Source organism: Pseudophryne corroboree, chromosome 2, assembly GCF_028390025.1.
Source record: "Pseudophryne corroboree isolate aPseCor3 chromosome 2, aPseCor3.hap2, whole genome shotgun sequence".
NCBI classification, from domain to species: Eukaryota; Metazoa; Chordata; class Amphibia; order Anura; family Myobatrachidae; genus Pseudophryne; species Pseudophryne corroboree.
In genome coordinates this window covers 436,235,423-436,259,735 of record NC_086445.1, presented here as the reverse complement: position 1 = coordinate 436,259,735, position 24,313 = coordinate 436,235,423, and the positions used below count along the sequence as shown (strand labels likewise).

Genomic DNA, 24,313 nt, shown 5'->3' with positions numbered 1-24,313 from the left:
AGAACCAGACAGGTGTTGGCACGGAGTGGATACTGGCTGGAACCAGTTAAATAATAAATAAAGCTTGAGAGCGATGCAATGTAGATGAAATGTAGAATTTGAGAGCGGAGAAATAATAATACCGGTGGAGAGTGGTAAACTGCAGAAAGGACACCGGCCCTTTAAGAGAAGCTGTACACTGCTGGAAGCTGAGCTGGAAGCAGGTGATGTTGTAGCTGGAAACAGGTGAGTCCAGTATGGATCGGAGAGTCAGGCTACACCGCAGATGGAATGCTGGTGCGGGTCTCTATAGCAGAAGTCTGGAGACAGGAGCTGGAACCTGGAAGACATTCACAGAAGAGAGACAAACTGGAACTAGGTTTGACAACCAAAGCACTGACGCCTTCCTTGCTCAGGCACAACCTATTTATACCTGCAGCAAGGAAGGCATTGGCTAGGCAATTATGCAAATTAATAATACAGACAGCAGATTGGTGAATATGATCAGATGACAGAATCCAAGATGGCTGCGCCCATGCAGACACTTGGAGGGAAGTTTGGTTTGTAATCCATGTGGTCTGGAAACCAGTAATGGCGGCGCCGGCCACCGGAGACGCCAGGCTGACAGGTGCACATCCAACCACGCGGACACAGCGGAGGCCGCGGCTGACGTAATCGCCACTCTGAATGCAGAAGCTCAGGAACGGCGGCGGAGGCCGCGGGAGACGCCATGCCAGATGTATAAGGCGTTACTGTGACAGCGTCCAGAGAGACAGGAGAGGATGCGGGAATATGCACATCAGGATAACAGATGGGATCCGGTCCTGGAGCGCTGAGCCAGCCTTAGGAGGCATCTGATGGGTAAGAAATGGCGTCCAGATACCCGGATCGTGACAGCTGTACCACAAATCTGAGGTACTCCTGGTGAGGATGGTAAATGGGGACTTGCAGGTAAGCATCCTTGATGTCCAGGGATACCATGTAATCCCCCTCCTCCAGGCTTGCAATAACCGCCCTGAGCGATTCCATCTTGAACTTGAATTTTTTTATGTATGTGTTCAAGGATTTCAAATTTAAAATGGGTCTCACCGAACCGTCCGGTTTCGGCACCACAAATAGTGTGGAATAGTAACCCCGGCCTTGTTGAAGTAGGGGTACCTTGATTATCACCTGCTGGGAATACAGCTTGTGAATCGCTGCTAGCACCGCCTCCCTGTCTGAGGGAGCAATCGGCAAGGCAGATTTTAGGAACCGGTGGGGTGGAGCCGCCTCGAATTCCAGCTTGTACCCCTGAGATACTATTTGAAGGATCCAGGGATCCACCTGTGAGCGAGCCCACAGATCGCTGAACTTCATGAGGCGGGCCCCCACCGTACCTGGCTCCGCCTGTGGAGCCCCACCGTCATGCGGCGGACTTGGTCAATATTTTCTGACAGTTTATCCGACCACGCAGCGGCAGCACTGCACATCCATGCTGACGCAATAGCTGGTCTAAGTATAATGCCTGAGTGTGTATATACAGACTTCAGGATCGCCTCCTGCTTTCTATCAGCAGGTTCCTTAAGGGCGGCCGTATCCTGAGACGGTAGTGCCACCTTTTTAGACAAACGTGTGAGCGCTTTATCCACTCTAGGAGGTGTTTCCCAACGTAACCTATCCTCTGGCGGGAAAGGGAACGCCATTAGTACCTTCTTAGGAATTACCAATTTCTTATCAGGGGAAGCCCACGCTTCTTCACACACTTCATTTAATTCATCTGACGGGGGAAAAACTACAGGTAGTTTGTTCTCCCCAAACATAATACCCTTTTTTGTGGTACCTGGATGTAAATCAGAGATATTTAACACCTCTTTCATTGCCTCAATCACGCAGTGAATGGCCTTCATGGGCATTAAATTTGACTCCTCGTCGTCGACACTGGTGTCAGTATCCGTGTCGACATCTACTTGTGCCATCTGAGATAGCGGGCGTTTCAGAGCCCCTGATGACTTTTGAGACACCTGGACAGGCACGAGCTGAGAACTCGGCTGTCCAGCAGTCGGCATGTCGTCAAATTTCTTATGTAATGAGTCTATACGTGCACTCATTTCTTTCCATAAGCACATCCACTCAGGTGTCTGCCCCCAAGGGGGTGACATCCCTTCTAAAGGCATCTGCTCCGCCTCCACCTCATTATCCTCATCAAACATGTCGACACAGCCGTACCGACACACTCCACACACACAGGGAATGCTCAATATAGAGGACAGGACCCACAAAAGCCCTTTGGGGGGGACAGAGTGAGAGTATGCCAGCACACACCAGAGCGCTATATAAGGCAGGGACTAACTGAGTTATGTCCCTTATAGCTGCTTTTTAATATAAACTATATACTGCGCCAAATTAAATGCCCCCCCTCTCTCTTTTTTACCCTTTTCTGTAGAGTAGTCTGCAGGGGAGAGCCAGGGAGCTTCCTTCCAGCGGAACTGTGAGGGAAAAATGGCGCCCAGTGTGCTGAGGGAGATAGCTCCGCCCCTTTTCCGCGGCCTATTCTCCCGCTTTTTTCTTGATTCTGGCAGGGGTATTTACCTCATATATAGCCCCTGGGGCTATATATTGAGGTATTTTAGCCAGCCAAGGTGTTTTTATTGCTGCCTCAGGGCGCCCCCCCCCCAGCGCCCTGCACCCTCAGTGACCGGAGTGTGAAGTGTGAGAGGAGCAATGGCGCACAGCTGCAGTGCTGTGCGCTACCTTGGTGAAGACTGATGTCTTCATGCCGCCGATTTTCCGGACCATCTTCTTGCTTCTGGCTCTGTAAGGGGGACGGCGGCGCGGCTCCGGGACCGAACATCAAGGCTGGGCCTGCGGTCGATCCCTCTGGAGCTAATGGTGTCCAGTAGCCTAAGAAGCCCAATCCGGCTGCAAGCAGGCGAGTTCGCTTCTTCTCCCCTTAGTCCCTCGCTGCAGTGAGCCTGTTGCCAGCAGGTCTCACTGAAAATAATAAACCTAAGACTATCTTTCTTCTAAGAGCTCAGGAGAGCCCCTAGTGTGCATCCAACCTCGGCCGGGCACAAAATCTAACTGAGGCTTGGAGGAGGGTCATAGTGGGAGGAGCCAGTGCACACCAGGTAGTCCTAAATCTTTCTAGAGTGCCCAGCCTCCTTCGGAGCCCGCTATTCCCCATGGTCCTTTCGGAGTTCCCAGCATCCACTAGGACGTTAGAGAAACATTTTTACCCTCCTGTCCTTTGCGAAAAGGAGCAAAAAGGAGTCATCTATGACTTATACAGTCATGCCAGCATCACCAACAGTGCATTCACTAATATTATTGCACAATTAGTCCATGTGCTTTAAGGAGACACAGATAGCAGGATGTACAAAGCCCTCATCAATAGATAGGGTAAAAGCGATTTTTAGAACATTCATGACAAAGGCAGCCTCCACAGAAGCAGTGACATCTACCGTGTAGAACTTGTAAGCACTGATAATCAGGTGGTATCTCTACCGAACTGGTTTGGTAAAGCCACGTGTTGCATGACCAACCACTCTTGTTGAGTACACCGTATGTAGGGAGAGCATGGTACCCCTGTCACCACATAAGCCTGTTGAATGGCAGTGAGCATCCAGGTGATTGAAGAGAGTACAGAAGCCTCTCTTTAGGCCAAGAAATAAGAACTAGAGGAAGTCAGAGCATCTAAGCTCCTGGAAGAATCCACCTGTAAACCGTAAGCTACAGTGGGAGAGTGTTATATGGATGGTGACACATGGTCTGCACCCCCAATGCTTGGTTATTATAGAACCCCCCTCTGAATACAAGGCATCACCTTACTTTACAGGTCATGAGGTACAGAGATTAGTAGGAAAGAGCCTCCAGCTCAGGTAGGAGAAAGTATATATATTTTGAATGAGGAGGCACAAGTGTAATCTATTATTTATATTGCTAAAACCGAAATCTAAATAAAATGTCACAATCGTGTTTTAATATTAATAAATATGTTTTACTGTCATAATAAAAACAAAAACACATGTATAGTGGTTAGCCCACAGTAGAGACAAGAAAATTACATTAAGTTTAAACTCTAATGAACCCTATGGAAATCACATTATGCACAAAATACTCCATTTATAGTCAATTCCATGCATTCATGTGAAACATAAGTGTAGGTTCAAGTGGTGAATATAGAATCTATATTAATAATGTGATTTTGTTTTTTGCTTTGGGAACAAAAGAAAAAAAAGAAAAAAGTTGTGAACATTTTTGTGCTAAAAAAAGTGCCGGATCTAGGAAAACCGAGCAAAACAAAAATGTGCTTAACACAAGAGTAATAACACTGACAAATACATAAGTAAAAATGTATATGATCCAAGTTTGAAATTATCAAAATTTTATCTGTATTTGCTATTGAGTACAAGCTATTGTTTTCTTGAACACCATTACCCACCAAAATATTTTCAGTTTTGATTAGCTCATAGACCTTTAAAAAAAAAAAAAAAAAAAATTTTTTTTATATATATATATATATATATATATATATATATATATATATATATATATATAGAGAGAGAGAGAGAGAGACAGAGAGACAGAGAGAGAGAGAGAGAGAGAGAGAGAGAGAGGGTGGTACTCAATTCGTTTCACCCCCTTCCACACCCGTTCTGTTTCTGATGATGGGCGTAGTATAATCATTTCAGCTCGCTACCTGGCGCCAACCCTTTACGCAGCTATACCTGATTACTATGGGTGTCATATGCGCGATAACAGGGATCACTTTAGAAAGGAGATTGGGCATGATATATCATTTGAATACCGCTCAGAATGTGTCAAATTGTCTTCCAACCTTGGGGCTAATTAAGGAAATATAGCACATTGCGTCTAGTGCACTTACCATAGCGTAATACTGAAATTGCCGGCAAAATATATTTTTCTGCCAGCGCATATATACGTTATGGTAAGAACTTACCGTTGATAACAGTATTTCTCCTAAGTCCACAGGTTATCCACAGGATAACATTGGGATATGACGAAGCGACAGTGGGTTTGCACCAAACAGTCAAAGCTTTTCGGCCTTCCAGCATGCAACGGGCCTGTCCATATATCCCCGCCTCCTGGCTCAGGCAAATCAGTTATTTTTAAAAAGCTCAAGGTAGAAGCATCATAGAGAGCCCTAATCAGTCGCGAAGAACACACATGCACACCCTTCCGCGCAAGAAGGAAGAGGTTAGTGATTGAAAGGATCCTCAAATCAGGTGCGTCAGGGTGGGATCCCTGTGGACTTAGGAGAAATACTGTTATCAATGGTAAGTTCTTACCACACGTATATTTCTCCTGCAGGGTCCACAGGTTATCCACAGGATAACGTTGGGATGTCCTAAAGCAATTTAGTGGTGGGGACGCTCCTGATTGGACAGGAGACTCATTTGCTCTAATTCAGCTGAAAGGCAAAGGTATCAACGGCATAATGTCTAATGAATGTTTTAATGGAAGACCATGTGGCTGCCTTACATATCTGTTGTGCTGCTCATGATGGAAGTACCTTATGAGTAGAGTGAACAGAGACATTATCAGGAACAGGGAAATCAGCTTGAGAATATGCTTCTAAAATAGCCATCCAAAGCTACCTCACCAGTTTCTGCTTATCAGCAGGTCATCCTCTTATGTGAAATCCGTGAACAAAGTGAGAATCTGTCTTTCTGATAGTACTGGTACGATCTACGTAGATCCTTAAGGCACGGACTACGTCAAACGATGCATCTCTGGCAGAAAGGTCCGGCCCTTGGAAAGCCGGGACTACAATTTCTTTGTTAAGGTAGAATTTAGACACCACCTTAGGAAGATACCCAGATTTTAGTTCTGAGAACTGCTCTATCTGGATAAAAAAATAAATAAATCAGAAATGGAGGACGACATAATGTCCCTAAATCTGAAACTCTTCTAGCTGAAGCCATGGCAGTAGAAAGAGAACTTTAGCTGTCAAACATTTAAGAATCACTCTTTTAAGTGGTTCAAATGGGGCAACTTGAAGGGTCTTTAGAACTAATACTTAGGTCCCAAGGCACTGTAGGAGGAACAAAAGGAGGTTGAATGCGCAGCATTCCCTGGAAAAAAGTGAGCACATCCTGTAGGTTGGCAATTTTCTTTTGGAACCATACAGTCAGTGCTGACACTTGCACTCTCAAGGAAGCCACCCTTAAACCTTTATCCATTACTGCGTGAAGGAATACTAGGACTCTGGAAACTCTGAAAGACCTAGGGGTAAATTTACTAAGATGGGAGTTCTATTTAAGATGTGATGTTGCCCATAGTAACCAATCAGATTCCAGGTATTACCTTCTAGAAGGTGCTAGATAAATGAGAAGTGGAATCTGATTGGTTGCTATGGGCAACATCCCATCTTAAATAGAACTCCTATCTTAGTAAATTTACCCCCTAGGGTCAAATTTCCGTTCACTGCACCATTGAATATAGGCTTGCCATATTCGGTGATAAATGCGAGCTGAGGAAGGTTTCCTTGCTCTGAGCATTGTTTGAATTGAACTGTTGTGAGAATCCTCTTGACTTCAGGATAGAGGTCTCAAGAGCCACGCTGTCAAAGACAGTCAATCCAGATGTCTGTGATAACAAGGCCCTTGAGTCAACAGATCTGGACGTTCAGGGAGTAGAAATGGAGCATCCATCGACATCCTCTGCAGATCTGTGTACCAATGTCTTCTGGGCCAAGCTGGAGCTATTAGTATCACGGCACCCTTTCCTTTTTTTTACCTTTCTCACCACCCTGTGTAACAGGGCGATGGGAAGAAAAACATAGGCCAGATGAAAGTCCCATCTCGACAGGGCATCCACAAAGATCGCCTTGGTATCCTTAGTTCTTCACCCGTATGCGGGAACTTTGTTGTTCTGATGGGATGCCATGAGATCCATCTCTGGCAACCCCCATCTGTCAACCAGGGTCTGGAAGACCTCAGCGTGTAGAGCCATTAGTGTGCCTGAATGGTGTGTCGACTGAGAAAATCCGCTTCCCAGTTTAGGACTCCTGGAACAAACACTGCGGACAAGGCTGGATGATGAAGTTCTGCCCACTTTAACGTGCGACTTACCTCCTTCATTGCTTTCTGGCTGCGAGTTCCTCCCTGATGGTTGAGGTACACTACTGCCGTCGCATTGTCTGAGCGGGTTTCAACTGGTTTTCCCTGAAGGATGTCCTTTGCCTGAATCAGCGCCATATATATGGCTCAGCGTTCCAATATATTTATTGGCAGGCAACTTTCTTCCTTGGTCCAATGCCCCTGGAAACAAATCCTTCCTGACACTGCTCCCCAGACCTGAAGGCTTGCATCCGTTGTCAGAATTTACCAATCTGATATCCAAAAGGGACTCCCTTTGTCCAGATTGGATGTCTGTAGCCACCAGGCTAATGACCTCCTTACTTCCAGAGTAAGGACCATACTCTGTGTTTTTATTGTCTGATGAAAACCATTCCATTTGGTAAGGATCAGATTGTTGCAGAGGCCTCGAATGGAACTGAGCACTCTCTACCATGTCGAATGTTGACACCACCAATCCCATAACTCACATTGCTGCGTGAATGGATACCTTTCGACTGTGTAGCAGCTCCTGAATCCTTAACTGAACTTTGGATATTTTGTTCAGAGGTAAAGTTACTCTCTGAAGGATCAAATCCAATACAGTCCCCAAGTGAGTCATCCACTGTGACGGAACCAGATACGATTTTGCCCAATTTATGAGTCAACCATGCTTCTGCAGACACTCTATTGTCTGTTGCAGATGACACAGAAGCAACTCCTGAAACTGTGCCAGGATTAAAAGATTGTCGAGGTATGGAAAAATTCTTATCCCCTGCTGGCAGAGATAAGCTGCCATTATCACCATAATTTTGGTAAATACTCTGGGGGCTGTGGCCAATCCGAATGGCAGAGCCTGGAACTGAAAATGCTATTGGAACATAGCGTACCTGAGATAGCGCTGATGGGACAGGGCTATAGGAACATGTAGGTAAGCATCCTGGATCTCCAGGGACACAATAAAATCCCCTGGCTCCATGGTCAAAATGATGGAACGTAAAGTCTCCATATGAAACCAAGGCACCCAAGCGAACGGCCCATTTGGCTTCTGGCTAGAAAAAGGTTGGAGTAGAAACCCTGTCCTCGTTGTGCAGGAGGAACTGGAATGATTACTCCTGAAGCAATATCTGAACTGCCTCTTGCAAAGCCCTGGCCTTCGTATCTACCAAAGATGGGCTGGTACAAAAAAACCTTTCAGGAGGGTTTTTCTTTAAAGCAAACGCATAACCGTGAGATACCACTTCTTGCACCCAGGCATCTGTGGTAGACTGCTGCCAGATCTGTGCAAATTGAAGAAGTCGGCCTCCCACCGTGGGATCTCCCAGGTGGAGGACCACACCATTAGGCTGATGGCTTATCTTCTGTTTTAGAAGCCAGTCCTCTGGTAGTCCAATGCTTTTTGGTCTTACCAGACCTGTTGTATTAGGACTGTTTGCCATCAACTTTTCCTTTTGCTTTTCCTTGAGACCGAAAGAGCCGAAAAGCTGGAATTTTAGGCATGAATTTGTATGTGGAAGAAACTTTACTTTCTTGGAGTCTGCTTCTGACTCCAAAATACTGGTTAACTCTTTACCAAAAAGAATATCTCCAGTAAAAGGTAAAGACTCCAAAACCTTTTTGGACTCTGAATCAGCTTTTCATGTACGTAGCCAAACTGCTCTGCGAGCAGCTACTGCTGAGGCCTGAGAGGCAATTGTACCCATATCCAAGGCTGCTTCTTCCAAAAATATTGCAGCCTACTTGATATATACAACATGGGATTTTTGCTCTCTATATGACATTGAAAAATCCCCTTCCAATGCATTTGCCAGGCAGCCACTGCTTTAGCCATCCAGGCTGAAGCCATGGCTGGTCTTATGATTGTCCCAGACAGGGAAAAATTTTTTTTTGGGAAAACCATTCACTCTCCTATCCGTGACATCACTTAATGATGTTGAAGGCAGAGGTAATGTAGATTTTAGCAGTAATCGAATAACATGCATATCTACTTTGGGGGCCCCCTCCCTTTTTAAACAGTACCCAGCCGGAGGAGGGTAATTGGAATTCCATTTCCTAGGAATTCTAATTTTCTTACTGGGCGTAGCCCAAGCCTCTTCCATAATTTCTGTCAGCTGCTCTGACCCAGGAAACTCAGTCCTAACTGTTTTGGGAGGTGCCTTAGAAGAATCAGTAGAGCCTGTGTTAAAATCTAAGGGTAGAATGGCTTTCATTGCATTAATTAACTCAGATATGTCCATTGAGCTGAGACCTTCTTCCTCAACTACGTATGCAGAACCAGAGTGTAATGAGTCTTCCTTCTCAGACGAACCCTCATCTGAAACATGTGTAGACTGTGAAGATGTTGTTTCAGGTCTATGTGATTTACTTACCACTGGCTTTTCAGCCTGTTTCTGTTAAGATGCTACTGCTTCGCCTGCTGGAAGTGATAACCTGCAGGTAGAATGCTCATGTAAGGGTTAATAGTGTAATCTATCCCTGGTACAGAAATTGGAATTATCCGCTCAGCTATACTGGATAACGTCTGTGCAAACATAGCCCATGGGGGATCAACTTGCACCTGTGTCTGCCTTGTATTTTTCAAGAGACCTTGGTGAAAGCTAAAACAATTTGCACACAAACCATCCTGAACCAGATCCTGAGAGGTTAACCCAGCTTTGCAAGACCAACATGATATGAGTGTTGGTGCTGCTGTGCGTGTATTTTCCTCACCCCTGATATGATAAACAATCAGACACTTGCACAGTATACTACACAATTTGTGACTGTAATCACTTTAAGATTTGTTAAAGAGACATGCAATCCGACCCTACCCTGCCTCGCACCAGCATTGAGGATCAGAATAAACAGAGAAAACTGACAGAATTATAGCAAAGTCAGCAATCACACTAGCAATCAGTCACAGTTATACATTAGTATAATAAGCAATATGAGCACATAATCAACTACAAATACATTTCAAGTATGTAGGAGAAACATATTACTGTATTACCTTATATATATATATATATATATATATATATATATATATATATATATAATTTAACCGTATTGACACATAGTGAAAGAAAATAGGATTTGAATTACCTACCGGTAAATCCTTTTATCATAGTCCGTACAGGATACTGGGTCCCACATTAGTACCATGGGATATAGACGGGACCACTAGGAGCCATGGGCACTTTAAGAAATTGATAGTGTGGGCTGGCTCCTCCCTCTATGCCCCCCTTACCAGACTCAGTCTAGGAAACTGTGCCCGAGGATAAAAGGATAGTGGTGAGATTCCGAACCAACACACACAACTAGAGGAAAGCCAAGCTAACCAAACTTTAAACCAGGAACAGCAACCGCTGAACCAACAATACTTAACCAAGTAACCGTGCAGGAAGAAACAAAGCACTGGGCGAACGCCCAGTATCCTCTACGGACTACGAGAAAAGTATTTACCGGTAGGTAATTAAAATCCCATTTTCTCCTACGTCCTAGAGGATATTGAGTCCCATATTAGTACCATGGGGCTGTACCAAAGCTCCCAAACTGGATGGGAGAGTGCTAAGGTTCCTGCAGAACTGAATGACCAAACTGAAGGTCCTCAGTAGGCCAAAGTATCGAACTTATAGAACTTAGCAAACATGTTTGAACCCAAGTAGCTGCTCGGCAGAGCTGTAAAACAGAGACACCCCGGGCAGCCGCCCAGGAAGAACCCACCGACCTAGTAGAGTGGGCTTGTACAGATTTTGGACACGATCCATACGTTTGTGAACGCTGAGTGGATCCAGACGCTAATAGTGAACACAACCGATCGTGAACCTATAGTGAACACAGACGCCCAAGTCAACACTGATGCACCAGTCACACAGCCGCCTATGCTGCAACTGGGTCCTCTTAGTACACAGCGTCTCAGACGGAAGTGGGAAAACAGTTAATGGCGGGAGACTCGGAGGAAACTGGTCATGAACCGTGGGGAGGGGCGACCAGGGGAGCGTCTTGACTCCCCACTGCTGACAATAACCCTAGGGATCGCGGCCTCATACTGCCCCTGGAGCCTATGATCCCTAAGGCCTAGCACTGGTGCACTCTAAGTGGCAGTCGAGTCAGCGACTGTTTGGTAGTCTCCTCCCAAAAACAGTGCAGCTGTGTCAGTGTTCCGACTTTAAGCAGAAACCGATACCTTACTTTCTCCCGGTGCTCCGGCCACAGCCTGGTAACGTCTGCTGGACTTGCTAGTTCATCTGACACAGGAATTGTTGGAGTGACTCTTTCTAAGGTACGTATAAGACGCTTTTTCGAAAGATCACTCAGAAAAAATAGTAAGACTATAAAAATAAAATAAAACAGCTTACGGCTGCTAAAAACCAGCAGATCTTACGACCATGGTCAGGGTCCTGCCGCACCAAACAAAAAACTGATTTGCCTGAGCCAGGAGGCGGGAATATATGGACGGCCCGCTGCATGCTGGGAGGCCAAAAAACTTTGACCGGTTGGTGCAAATTCGCTGTTGCTCCATCATATCCCAATGTTATCCTATGGATAACCTGTGGACCCTGCAGGAGAAAAATGCATTATCCTACGCATGTCAGATGCCAGTCACACCCGCAAACATATACATGCAAACTGTATTTTGTTAATTAAGTTGCCATGCATTTACGTATGCCAGAGAGGGTTAGGCTGCGGACGGGTGTGTTGCGTCTGTTAGGGTCGGAAGAGGATTAATATACTTGCCCAACAGGTGTCTGGATTCTAGGCGTCGGGATGCCACTGTCGGTCATGTGAGCACCTGTATTCTAAATGTCAGTATCAAGTACTCAACCCCTTCACTGAGGTGTATCTGCTATAAGTACATGGACAATCAACTTCTAAAATAACAAAAATCATAATAACGATAAATAGCCACCTTTATTTGCTTTCGGTTGCTCAACTTGTCCATTATTAAGCTTTTTCTTCTTTCTCTGAATCAAAGTGTTTTTGCGGTCAAATGTAACTGGGCTGTACTGAGGAAGGCTATTGAACTTCTTCTCAAACTCTTCTTCCAGCTTTGCCAATCTAAAATCCAAAAAGTAGACCAATAATATTATTAATGGACAATTCATTCTTCAAAACAGTGCAGTAGTTACAGCTGCATTGGCAAGTTAATAAAACAGAAACACATTTCTTGAGAGCAAAAATAGGATTTTGGTATTTACCGGTAAAAAAAAATAGCATTCCTCCAAATCCATAGGAAACACTGGAGTTACACAAGGTTATAGACGGGCGATGAGTGGAGCCTGGCACTTTAAGAATTCTTTAGAACTAAAGCTGGCTCCTCCTCTTCTATACCCCACTGCCCTCAGTTAAGATTAACTAAGCCTGCATGGAGACAGAGAGCAGAGACAACACAACACAGTAAAAAGGAAAGGAGGAGGAGGAGGAGGAACCACCAACAGGAAACACGGTCAGGCAGGTGTAACATACCAAAGAACAAGGCAGTAAAGAACAGTGCTGGGTGGGTATCCAGTGTCCCCTATGAAATCAGAGAAAGGGATTTATCAGCAAGTACCAAAACCCTATTTTCTCTTTCATCCACTAGGGGACACTAGAGTTACACTGGGGAAGTCCCAAAACTTCCTTCCAGGGTGGTAGAGCTTTGACAAAACCTGCAAAACCCTGCTACCAAAGTCTGCATTAGAGGTCGCAAAGGTATCAAAACCGTAAAACCATACAAACGTATGGACTGTAGACCAATAGCCCGCCCAGCAAAGGTGAGAAGCAGAAGAACCCCTGCGATCAGAGGTCCCAACCAAGCCCATGGAATAAGCTTAGCTGGATGTAGGTGTAGGCAGGAACACTGGCCATGTAAGCGTGATGTATAGCCAGATGGATCCACCTGGCTAGGATCTGCTTAGAAGAAGGCCAACCACGTCTGGTAGCATCATAAAGCACAAGCAGGGAATCGGAGTTGTGCAGGGCCACCGTACGAGCAATATTAGGCTTACCATACTATCCCTTTAAACCAGGATGCTCATGGAATATGCAGGTTCTGTGGCCGATTAAAACCAGGTGAAATACAGGCTTGAAGTCAACCAGCCACAGAACTTGTGTAATCCACAGGAGTCCTGGTTTAAAGGGATAGTATGCTAAGCCTAAGCAACATAGATCCGAAGAGCCCAAACAACATCAAGTGATGGGGAAGAAGAATCATCATCATCTGACAGAACAGGAACCACAATAGGCTGAAGGCGGAGACCACACCAGGCCACGTAAGATTTTAAAATGTGATGGTAGTGGGCTGCAGAAACCAGCTTCCAGGCCCGATGCATGGTAGAAATAACAGTTTCTGGGGTATACTTGTGCCTTAGGATCGCGGCTTTAACAGCTACGCCATTAAACAAAGACACGGCAAGTCAAGGTACGCCAACACACCCTGCTGCAGAAGATCCTGCCTGATTGGCAATGGCCATGGGTCGTCTGTGAGAAGCTGTAGAAGGCCAGAGTACCATGTTCCAATCTGGAGCCACCGGGATGACTGTGAGGGGGAAAGGGGTAAAGGGGGGTTGCACTTGATGCATTTGAGCAACCATAGCAGAAGAGCAAAAGATGGGAAATAGGTACACCAGATGATATTGCCACAGTACGACCAGAGTGTCCACAACCACCGCCTCTGGATCCAGTGTCATGGAGCATTAACTCAGTAACTGGTGATTCCGCCAAGAGGCCGTAAGGTCAGAAGCCACTAAAGCAGCAATCGGAGAGTCCAAAGGAACAGCTGAACATGCCTGTAAAGATGGGACCCTGACCACTAGGACAGGAGGTCCAACTGAAACAGTCTGGATTGGAACCTTCTGAACAGAATAGCCTCAAATGAATGCCAGCATCTTGCATAACAGGTGGATACAAAGGTGAACTAAAATCTACTTCTTTCTGAGTGCCATCCTGACCAACTCCTGAATTGCCTGAGTCTTGTACCATGGAAGAAAACACACTGAGAATCATGCCCAGGAACTGGAGATGCTGGGATGGCACCAGACTGGACTTTTGAAGCTGACAATCCAACAATGCTGGAAAACCTGATGTGTCAGGGTGACATGTCCCAGCCAGAAGTCTTTCTGCAAATGATGCCTTAATGAGGTTGTCCAGGTAAGACACACTGGACATGGGGAGACTGGAGATGGGAAACCATCACCGTGGCAAACATATGAGGGGTTGATGACAGGCTGAAGGGCAGAACCTGAAACTGGTAATGAGAGACCAATGTAGCAGAACAGGAGGAACGTCTGACGCGGTTCCTAAAACGGAATGTGGATGTAAGCATCCTGATGTCCAAGGACACCAAAAATTCCTCGGCCTCCAGACACATGATCACGGAATGAAGAGACTCAATCTTGAAGTGGTTAAACATCAAATAAACATTTAAGGATTTGAGATTCAAAATGGCCAGACTTAATCGTCCAGCGTTGGTACTACAAACAGATTGGAATAAAATTCCTGAGTAAGCTGATCCACCGGGATCGGCACCAGGACCTTGGAGACAAGAAGCATGTCTATTTCCTGCTGCATCAACCTCTGTATGGAGACTGGCAGGCCTGTGGTGAAAAACAGGGGGAGAGTAAAATTATCTTGTATCCATGGGATACAACACTGACAAACCAAACGTCTGACTGAACAAGTCTGGAACCAAACGTCTCCGAAACGCAACAGGCAAGTACACACCATGGGGGGCCCCCAGATAGGATCAGAGACTGACATGCTGCCACTGTGTCTGCTGACTTGGGGTCCTGATGACAGGCAGGGTAGGGCTGTCGACCTCTGAACCTACCACCTCTAGCCACAGATGAGGTACCTCTGGGTTTGGCACAAAATCAGGAAGAAGCCTGGAAGTAACGAAAGGACAGTCCTGACGAGGACCAACGCGGAACTACCATGGATGAAGGTAAGAAGGTAGTGTTCTCTTGCATGGCCAGGACAATGATCTTGTCCAGCTCAGAACCAAACAAGGCGTCAACTGAAAAGGGGTTGCCCCTAGGGCTTGTTTTGACTCTGCTTGCCAAGCCAGAGGGCACAGCGTGCGACTACTGCTGACACCGAGATACTAGAACTTACCTGATCAGCATCCATGGATGTATCTCCCAGGTAAACAGCCAACTCTCGAATATGCTCAGCTGAGGAATCAGGTAATCTCATGGAACATTAGTCCGAAGACCCTCAACCAATTGTTCCACCAATTTTTCTACCTCAATGTTCAGCAGAGCACAGACAAGAGCCGGCTTGAGTGAGATCCCCGCTGCCACGTAGATTCTATGTGGCAGCAGGGCTGTTTCTAATTTACTATCAGACCCATCTCGTAAGGAAGTGGCCCCGGGACAGGAATGGTCTTTTTGGAAAGAAGGGACAGACTGATCCAGCAAGGGTGGTGTTTCCCACTTATATCAGTCTACTGATGGAAATGGATAAAGCATCAGAAAACGCCTGGACATCTGGAATTTTTTATCCAGACGTTTCCAGGGCGCTAATTATTGTTCACCAACTAAGGGAAAGGTAACTGCATTTTCTTCTTCTTAAACAATGTGCTCTCCTGCGGCTCAGCTGCATCAATATCTGAGATCTTAAGAACCTGATGAACCACCCTTATAAAGGGACTTTATTCCCTGGAAGTCCCCTGTATCTGCCTATGGAGGGAAGGTTTCCTCCCAGTCTGAATCCTCTAAAATCTCTCTTTCCTCCTCCTGAGAGGAGAAATCTGCGTTCGATTCATCCCCAGACTGTAGGACGGAAGGGAGCTGTCTCTTATGGGGCAAATGTTTAGCAGAGCTGTCTGAGTCCCTGTAGGAGGACTCCATCATCCTCTCCAAGGAGAAAATACTTGAACTAAACCTTGAACTGAGGGTGCTAACCCCTGGGCCCAAGCAGGCTCTGATACCCTAGAAGATGGCAGGGAACCTACACAGGAACCTGGATTCCTACCAGCGGCCCATGGCCCTGCCAGGTGGATGGGATTGTTGGGACAACTCTGACAAGTTTCCTGCTAAGGTAGCCAACCAAGACGATATATACGGAGTGTTAAGGGGGGGGGATTCACACATAGTACCCTACTTGAGACGGGCCTGTAAACTATTATTTTTTTGCATCTGGAGCATGCAAAAATTTTCTGGGAGACCTGACCTTTATAGAAGTACCCTTTCCTGCCATACTGCAACACTGAGTAAACAGAAACAGACAGGGGCAACTGAGTGCACACACACCATCAACAAGGCACCCAGCAACCAGAGAGTAAGTACACAGTAGCTGCAGCTGTCTAAACTACAAGAAGTAATAGACAGTACAGAGAAAACAAACCAGCACAGCAATATTATAGAGAGGGAGGAGTGACCATCACAGTGCTGCTCCCACAGGGATTATGGTGGCTAGAAGCCCCAGCACTCCTATCCTACTGTGTAACTCAAAGAACCAGTCTTCAGTAGAGAAGGATAAGCACTTTCAGCTTAGCTGGAGGGACCTGCTGTCAGGCTACTTGCAGAGGTGGCAAGCTAAACGCAAGGAGAATGCTAAGGAATGAAAAATTCCCAGCCAAGTCTGCTGAAAAGAAAAGGCAGCTCCAATGTATAATCTGGTAAGAATTTTTTTTTTTATACCACGTGACGAGGAAATCGGAAGTGCCGAGACCAGCCGTGACTGTGAAATGCCTAGCATCAAAAGGTATTGTAGGGAAAGATACAGTAGAAAGCAAAAAAAAATCACCCTCAGGATGCAACTTTAGGAATCCACAGATGCATTGTTTTTAAAAACTCCAGAAAACTACCGCATCTTCTCAAAAAAGCATTAACATTAATGCTATTACAACTAAGAATTCTTTTCATAGCGCTCTACTATATACGTTTTTTTTTATTACAAGGAGAATGCCAGGCAGAAAGAAAGCAGGAAGTCAGGTACCTTTCTGGCTGCCCATGAGCTCTCTAGCTGCAAGCACCTTACTCTAACATGAACATGAAATGTCATGGAAGCCCATGCTTACTTCCCGGCTGCTTTGTTTTACGGCTATGCTCATATAGGGGAGCTGTGAGGTAGAATACAGCCTGGGATCCTTATTATGGTACATAAGGCACTACATAAAAAATAACTTTTACGGTATCTCCAAAACAACATGCTATTTTTTAAAATAAACCCACATATGTGAATGTTTTTTTTAAGTATGTAACACCCTCCTAGAAGGTCAATTTTATACATACACTGAGTAGACAAAGTATTATGACTACTGGGTTAGTACTTTGCCATGAATACGGTCTCAATTCTCCTAGGCATGGAACTACTAAATGTTGGTATGTTTCATGTGGAGTATTAGCCCAAATGCGATGAACTGTAGCTCCATAACGATGCCTCCGCCAGCCTGAAGAGTTGTGGCGGATGCAAGAAGGATCTATACGTTCATACTGCTGTCTCCATTATCCTCACCCTACCATCTGCATGGTGTAATTGGAAATCACACCATGTGATTAGTCAGAAATTGTGAGTAGTCAGAACACATGACCCTTTTCAATCATTTTCTGTGCAACTCCTAGGTTCCTGAGCAAACTGGAGGAGTTTCACCCTGTTCGCATCAGATATCAAATATGTATGGGCAAGCCTTCTGCTTCTGTAGTCCATACAATGTAAAGTGCAGTGTTGTGTTCGTTGAGAAGCTATCGGAATTGGTCATTGATTCAGGTTATCAGTAATTTGATGCACTGGTGCCTGTCTGTGAGACTGAACAAGTCCACCTGCTCTCCGTTCAACTTGAGCATCCAGCAGCTGTTCACGACCACAGGCCTTGCGCTCAGACCCAGTTTTTTGACAGCTGGTCCACTCTGAGTATGTTTTAACAATTGCCACCCTCAGACAGTGGAGCAGTTTTGTTAATGTTCACATCGCTGGTGCTAGCGCCAACATTAATTCCACGTTCAAAGTATGTCAGATTGTGTTGTTTACCCATTGTTTCATGAGCGGGCACTTCATTAGTCTCTGCATACCTCCCGCTCCTCCACTCTTATACAGACTCAGACATTCTACGTCAGCATTATCTGCAAAACAGCTACTTTGCATAAAATGTGCTTGGTGGGCAAAATAATTTGGCCAAGCAGTGTATAAACACCTGACATGTCAAAGGGCTGAATTCAATTTGACCTGTTAATTCAATGTGGGTGAAAAACGGTGGTAGCCTCGGGCTTTAACCCCTGTGGTTATTCACTTACAGACCTTTTTTCTCACCTGTTAAAAGTGAAAAGTTACCGGACCTGTGTATTAACACTGTGTTTGTACCCGATAACAGGCTATTTACTGCATATTTCTTTTCGGCTCAGACATGAAAAAAAATCCACGATAAGTGCAGCCTGTAGGCTGCCTTCGGGGGTTGAATGAATCCCCCACAACTGTTTGCTAGTACCTCTCCTGGGGACTTCACATCTTTAGAAGGTAGGAGTGTATACAGACCTCAGTGACACCCAAGCCCTCATTTTTGCTGTCTGATTTGAAAAGTATTCAGATCAAACCTGATGAAGCGCTGGTTGTACTGCAGAGGTGGGGGCTGGACAGAGACGGGATGCTACATCTGGTCTCCAGAAATTATTTATAGCAAACTAAACATTACATAATTCTATTCTATAATACTGACATTAATTGTCTCTTAATAAAAATGTGTGCTACATGTAAAGTTTAAAGGGACAATAATCTGGATTAAACATTAAAACAAATAATAAGAGCATCCTTGTACCAAGTCATTCATCATCTTACTCACATTCATATATAGACAAACATTTAAAGAAAACTTTAACTGCTGATGCCAGGGAACCTATTCAGCCTAATTTGACATGAACATAACACCACCTTAGTGGCCCAAACCAGTCAGAGTAAAGAATCTGCAGAATCGACTGTATGTACAAAGTGTCTGCATGAACTTGACTAATATTGGTGTCCCCTTACCTATGCGACAATACGATGCAATATTGGACAAGAGGTGCTATAATAGATATCATTATTATGCACAGAAACATCCAAAAGCATATATTTAAACTGTGGGACTATCCCTGGCAAGTAGCAACAGCTTGTAATATGGTTATTCTAATCAGAAGAGGCAGGACATCTAACAGCACGGTGTCACATTCCCAGCCAACTGCAATTCAAAATGCCACAATTGAAAGTAAAGGAGGAAAAGCGAAATTAAGCTAAAAGTAGCGAATTCCTGTTGTGTTTGTTAGTAAAGCGTTCTCATAAGTCAATATGTATTTAGATTAGGGGGTCATATATAAAACATGTGAAAATTATCTTTACAGAGAAATGCAGATATGATACGAACCCAATGGTCCCTTCCTCTTTTGGTTTTAATTTCTTCAGTTTCTTATTTCCACTTTGATTAATGGTCCAGTTGTCATCATTCCAACAGCCCTCATGGTCAGATGAGCCACCTTTTCCTATATTTCTTTTACCTATAAAATAAAAATAGAGATGAAATCCTTCCCTGTATAGTCACAACATATTATTTATTGTATGATTTAAAAGACATCTTCAATGTCTTTGTTGTAGGACAGTTCTATTGCCCCACCTAACCAAATTTTATATTGTAATTTAAACAGTACTGAGCTCCTTAGGTGCAGAGGATGAGTGCGACTCGTCCTTAGCACTGAAAGGCTTAATACCTGACTTGTGAACCTTAAAGAAGCAATGCCATACAAAGTTTTTTTTCTTTAACTAAATTCCAAATACTTTTTAACTGGCTTTTTATTTTTTGAACTACAAGCCATTATCTCTTTTTCTAAAGCCCTATTGAGTGAGAACAGCAAGAAGTAAGACTGCCAGACACAGGACCTCAGAATGTTATGTGAAGGCAGCGGTAAGAAGAATGTAAGCCATAGAGGGGTAAAAGGGAGAACACTGAATTTGCTTACCTCTGTCAACATTGGCTCGCAAGGTGGTTAACATTCCCTCAGAGACCAGAGTTTTATAAAGAGCCCCTTTACAGGTTCTCTCTGACTTCCTTGACCCACATGCTTCAGACCTTTTGTTAGTGTCATCATCCTCAGTCTTCAGCATATCTGGCAAACACAGCATAGAGACATCCTCTGCAGGAGACAGTGGCTCTTCCTGGAATTCAGAAGAAGATTCCATGGAAGGTGTCAAAATTATGGGCTCTGGTTCTGTCAAGTCTTTGGTAGTCTCTGCAGCTTTATCTTTCAGCACGCTCTTTTCTTTAGCTTTTGCCTTTTTCTTAGTTGGTTTATAGTCTGAGGAGTTCTGTTTTGGACTAGCAGCAGTACGTACTTTTTTGCCTGAAGAAACGGAAGGCATTTCCACACTCCAGTCTCCCTTTGCTACCGCTTCTATAGTGTACATGACACTTTCAATGTCAGACTCAGATGACTGTCTTTTTTTACAGTTCTTCTTCGGAGATCCTTTCTCAGCAGCTTCATGGTCAGTTTTATTTTTCTTCTTTTTCTTTTTAATTTTGTCCTGTTTAAGGAGTCCAACGAAGTGTGCATCCAAGCGCTCTGGGGAAGAAGAACTGTGTGTTTTAATTTTAACATCGCTAAATCCTTCGACTTCACTAACATTGGAACATTCTTTCTCACTGCTATCATTCATGTCTTCGTCTGCCTCCACAACATCCAAATCCTTCAGTTTTTCTGGATTTAAGTTTCCTGAAATTTCTATTTTCACGGCTTCTGAGGCCACACACATCTACAAAGAAATGGACAATGTCAAATTCTACTGAAGCAACTCCAGGAGCAGCAACGGTAAGCCTATAGTATAAAGGTGCACAAGCAAATAGATCACTAGGTTAGCTTTGCCTTTTAAATGAATATTTTAAAAAATTGGGCAGACTTGCTGGGAACCCGCCAATGTCTGCAATCTGCAGGCTATTACATTTATCCCTCGTAGTGTCTCGTGATTTTGCTAATCTTTCACTTGCTGGTTCAAAGTAGCAGATCACATTGAAACACATTGGTGTTTTTCAAAGTATAACATTTAAATACATTCTTTTACCGACAGATGACACCTTGACAGAATCTTTGCATAACATGTCAGATGAATGAAAAGTACAGTGGTGCTTATAAGTTTGTGAACTTCAGAATATTCTAGATTTCTGCTGAAATTTGACCTAAAACGTCATCAGATTTTCACACTAGTCCTAAAAGTAGTTAGAGAACCAAATCAAATGACACACCAAAAAAAAATCATATGTGTTCACGTGAAAATTATCCAAATCACATCTGTGAGTGTTAAAAGGAGGGAGCCGGCACTTTAAATAATCTAAGAAGTGAAACTGTCTCCTCCCCCTCTATCACCCATCATCCCTCAGTTATGAATTAGCCGAGAGGAGACTGGAACAGGATAATAGAACTATACGAGGGAAGAGAGCACATAATTAAACACAACAGAACAACAATGAAGGCAAGAGAACAGCGACAGGTGGGCGGCCAGTGTCCTCTATGGCTTTCGAAAAAGGGATTTATCGGTAAGTACCAAAATCCGCCTTTTTCTGTCAGCCACTAGGGCACACTGGCACAACTTCAAGACCGTGGGGCTGTCCCAAAGTTTCCCCCCCTGGGCGGGAGATCGCGGAGGAACTTGCAAAACAAGACGGCCAAGCCGTGAGGATGAAGCCGCGAAAGTATCAAACTTGTAGAATTTAGTAAACATATAAATACTGGATCAAGTGGCTCCTCGACAGAGCTGAGACACAGTAGCCCCTTTACCAGTGGCCTACAAAGACCCAACTGAGCATGTAGCGTGGGCAGCAATGGATAATGGAGGTTGTCTAGACCGGTGGAGATAGGCCTGATTAATTGTCAACCGAATTCAGCGGGCCATGGTCTGTTTAGTAGCAGGCCACCCCTGACGTGGGAGATCATAAAGTATGAATAAAGCATCAGACTTCCGTAAAGATGCTGTACGATCTATGTAAATCTTCAAAGTTCTTACTACATCTAGAGAAGGAGGAGTTTCAGAATCTTCCCATAAGGATGGTACCACGATAGGATGATATGAAAAAACACACACGACCTTAGGAAGAAAGGAAGCATGTGTTCATAACTCTGCCCTATCAGGATGAAAACTCAAGTAGGGAGGTTTGAAAGACGAGGCACTCAATTCAGATACCCTCCGGGCTAGTAGAAAAAAAGTTTTCCAAGTAAGATATAAAATGTCTGCTTCATCCAAGGAATCAAAATAGGATGACTGAAGAAAATCCAGCACCAGATTTAAATCCCAAGGAGCTGTAGGGGGAACAAACGGAGGCTGTACCCGCAAAACGGCTTGTAGAAAAGTTTGCACATCCGGCAGGAGCGCTAGGTGTTTCTGAAAGAAAATCGATAAAGCAGATACATGAACTTTCAGGGATCCTATACGGAGTCCGGAATCCAAACCTGCTTGAAAAAATAGCAAGAACCGTGAGAGACGAAAGGAATCCAATGGAAAACCCTTTCGGTCACAGAAAGATATAAGACTGTTTTACGCGCCTGCAACATCGTGGGAATCAGCCCCTCCGGAACACCTTTGCGTTTTAGGAGGTCTGCCTCAATAGCCATCCCGTTAAACGTATTTGTGGTAAGTCTGGATGCACGAAGGGTTGTTGTTGCAGTAGATACGGACGCAGATGAAGAGGACAAGGATCGTCCGCCAGAAGAGAGCGCGGGTCTGAAAACCAATTCCTCCTAGGCCAATCTGGTGCCACCAGGATCACCATGAGTGGCTCTCGTTTGATTGTCTTCAGGAACCGAGACAAAAGAGGGAACGGATTAAACACGTATACTAGGTCATACAGCCAAGGCACGGTCAGAGCGTCCACAGCTTCTGCTTGTGGATCCAGTGTTCCGGAAATGTATCGAGGAAGCTGTTGAGTCGGGATGCCATCAGATCCACCTCTGGACATCCCCAGCGTTGTTTCAGGGCTTCAAACACCGCTGGATAAAGTGCTCATTCTCCTGGATGGAGATAGTGTCAGATGAGATAGTCGGCTTCCCAATTGTCCACTCCTGGAATGAACACCGCAGAGCAAATGACTGCGTTGCGTTCTGTCCACTGGAGACTGCGTGCCACTTCTCACATTGCCATGCGACTGCGAGTTCTGCCTTATTTATTTACGTACGCTACTGCAGTCGCGTTGTCTGGTCGAACCTTTACCGGAGTGGATCAAAGAATGTGTGCGGCTTGTACTAGCGCATTGTAGATTGCTCTGAGTTCCAAAACATTTATTGCCAACAGTGATTCTTGTGGAGCCCAGTGGCGCTGAAGATGGAAGTCCAACATAACCGCGCCCCATCCTCTGAGGCTGGCATCCATCGTCAGAAGCGTCCAGTCCCATATACCGAACCGCCTGTCCGCAGTGAGATTGTGCAGTTGGAGCGACCAAAGAAGCGATATTCGTGTCTCTGGTTTTAGACGAACCAACAGTTGAAGGTGCAGATTCGACCCCGACCATTGATGTAACAGGTCCAGCTGGAATAGACGTGAATGGAAATGGCCGAACTCCAGAGTATCAAAAGCCGCTATCCTTTTCCCCAGCATATGAATGCATAAATGGACTGAGACCAGCCGTGGTTTGAGAACAGCCTGGACTAATCTTCGTATACTCAGAGCTTTGTCTTGCAGTAAGAAGACTCTCTGTATGTTGGCGTTTAAGATCACACTGAGAAACTGGATATGTTTTGACGGCTGAAGGACGGATTTTCGAAAATTAATTATCCATCCATGCTCTACCAACACATTGGATGTTAATAGAGCATGCTCCTGTAGAATGTGATCGGATGGAGCTTTGAGGAGGTATGGTATTATTGTGACTCCCAATGATCTGAGGTGAGCAATCATCATTGACATAACCTTGGTAAATACTCTGGGTGCTGTGGACAGTCCAAATGGTAAGGCTCTGAACTGAAATTATCTTGTTGAATCGCAAAACTGAAAAACGCTTGGTGAGGATCCCAGATCGGAATGTGGAGATATGCATCCTTGATGTCTGAGATATCATAAATTCCTTGTATTCCAGACTCGAAATCACCGAGTTAAGCGGCTCCATTTTGAACCGGTAATAAGTCAGAAACTGATTTAATGATTGGAATAGCAACCCTTCTTTCGTTGAAGCAGTGGTACAGGCATGCCGATTCCACCTTGAAGGGCTACACGTTTGTCCAGAAGAATTGGAAGACACGTTGTAAAATATTACTTTGGCGGCAAAGCTTTGAAATCTAGCTTGAACCCTAGGGAGACATTGCGAATCCACGCATTGTCGTAAATTTTGAACCAGGCATCTTGAAATTTTTGAAGCCATCCTCCCACAGTAC

The 24,313-nt window shown here is 44.8% G+C and overlaps 1 protein-coding gene across 5 annotated transcripts in view; it reads right to left on the bottom strand.

The window, feature by feature from the left end:
- The window catches only part of BBX (BBX high mobility group box domain containing), a 244,701-nt gene that overhangs the window by 46,252 nt on the left and 174,136 nt on the right, over positions 1-24,313 (bottom strand). For 4 of the 5 annotated variants that reach the window (XM_063953620.1, XM_063953619.1, XM_063953624.1 and 1 more), the window contains 3 exons: positions 19,922-20,711; positions 19,333-19,462; positions 11,929-12,077 (listed from right to left, as the gene is read on the bottom strand). In XM_063953620.1, coding sequence (XP_063809690.1) covers positions 11,929-12,077; positions 19,333-19,462; positions 19,922-20,711 — 1,069 coding nt within the window. The remainder of the gene's footprint in view (positions 1-11,928; positions 12,078-19,332; positions 19,463-19,921; positions 20,712-24,313) is intronic. The other variant, XM_063953622.1, reaches the window with a different exon arrangement.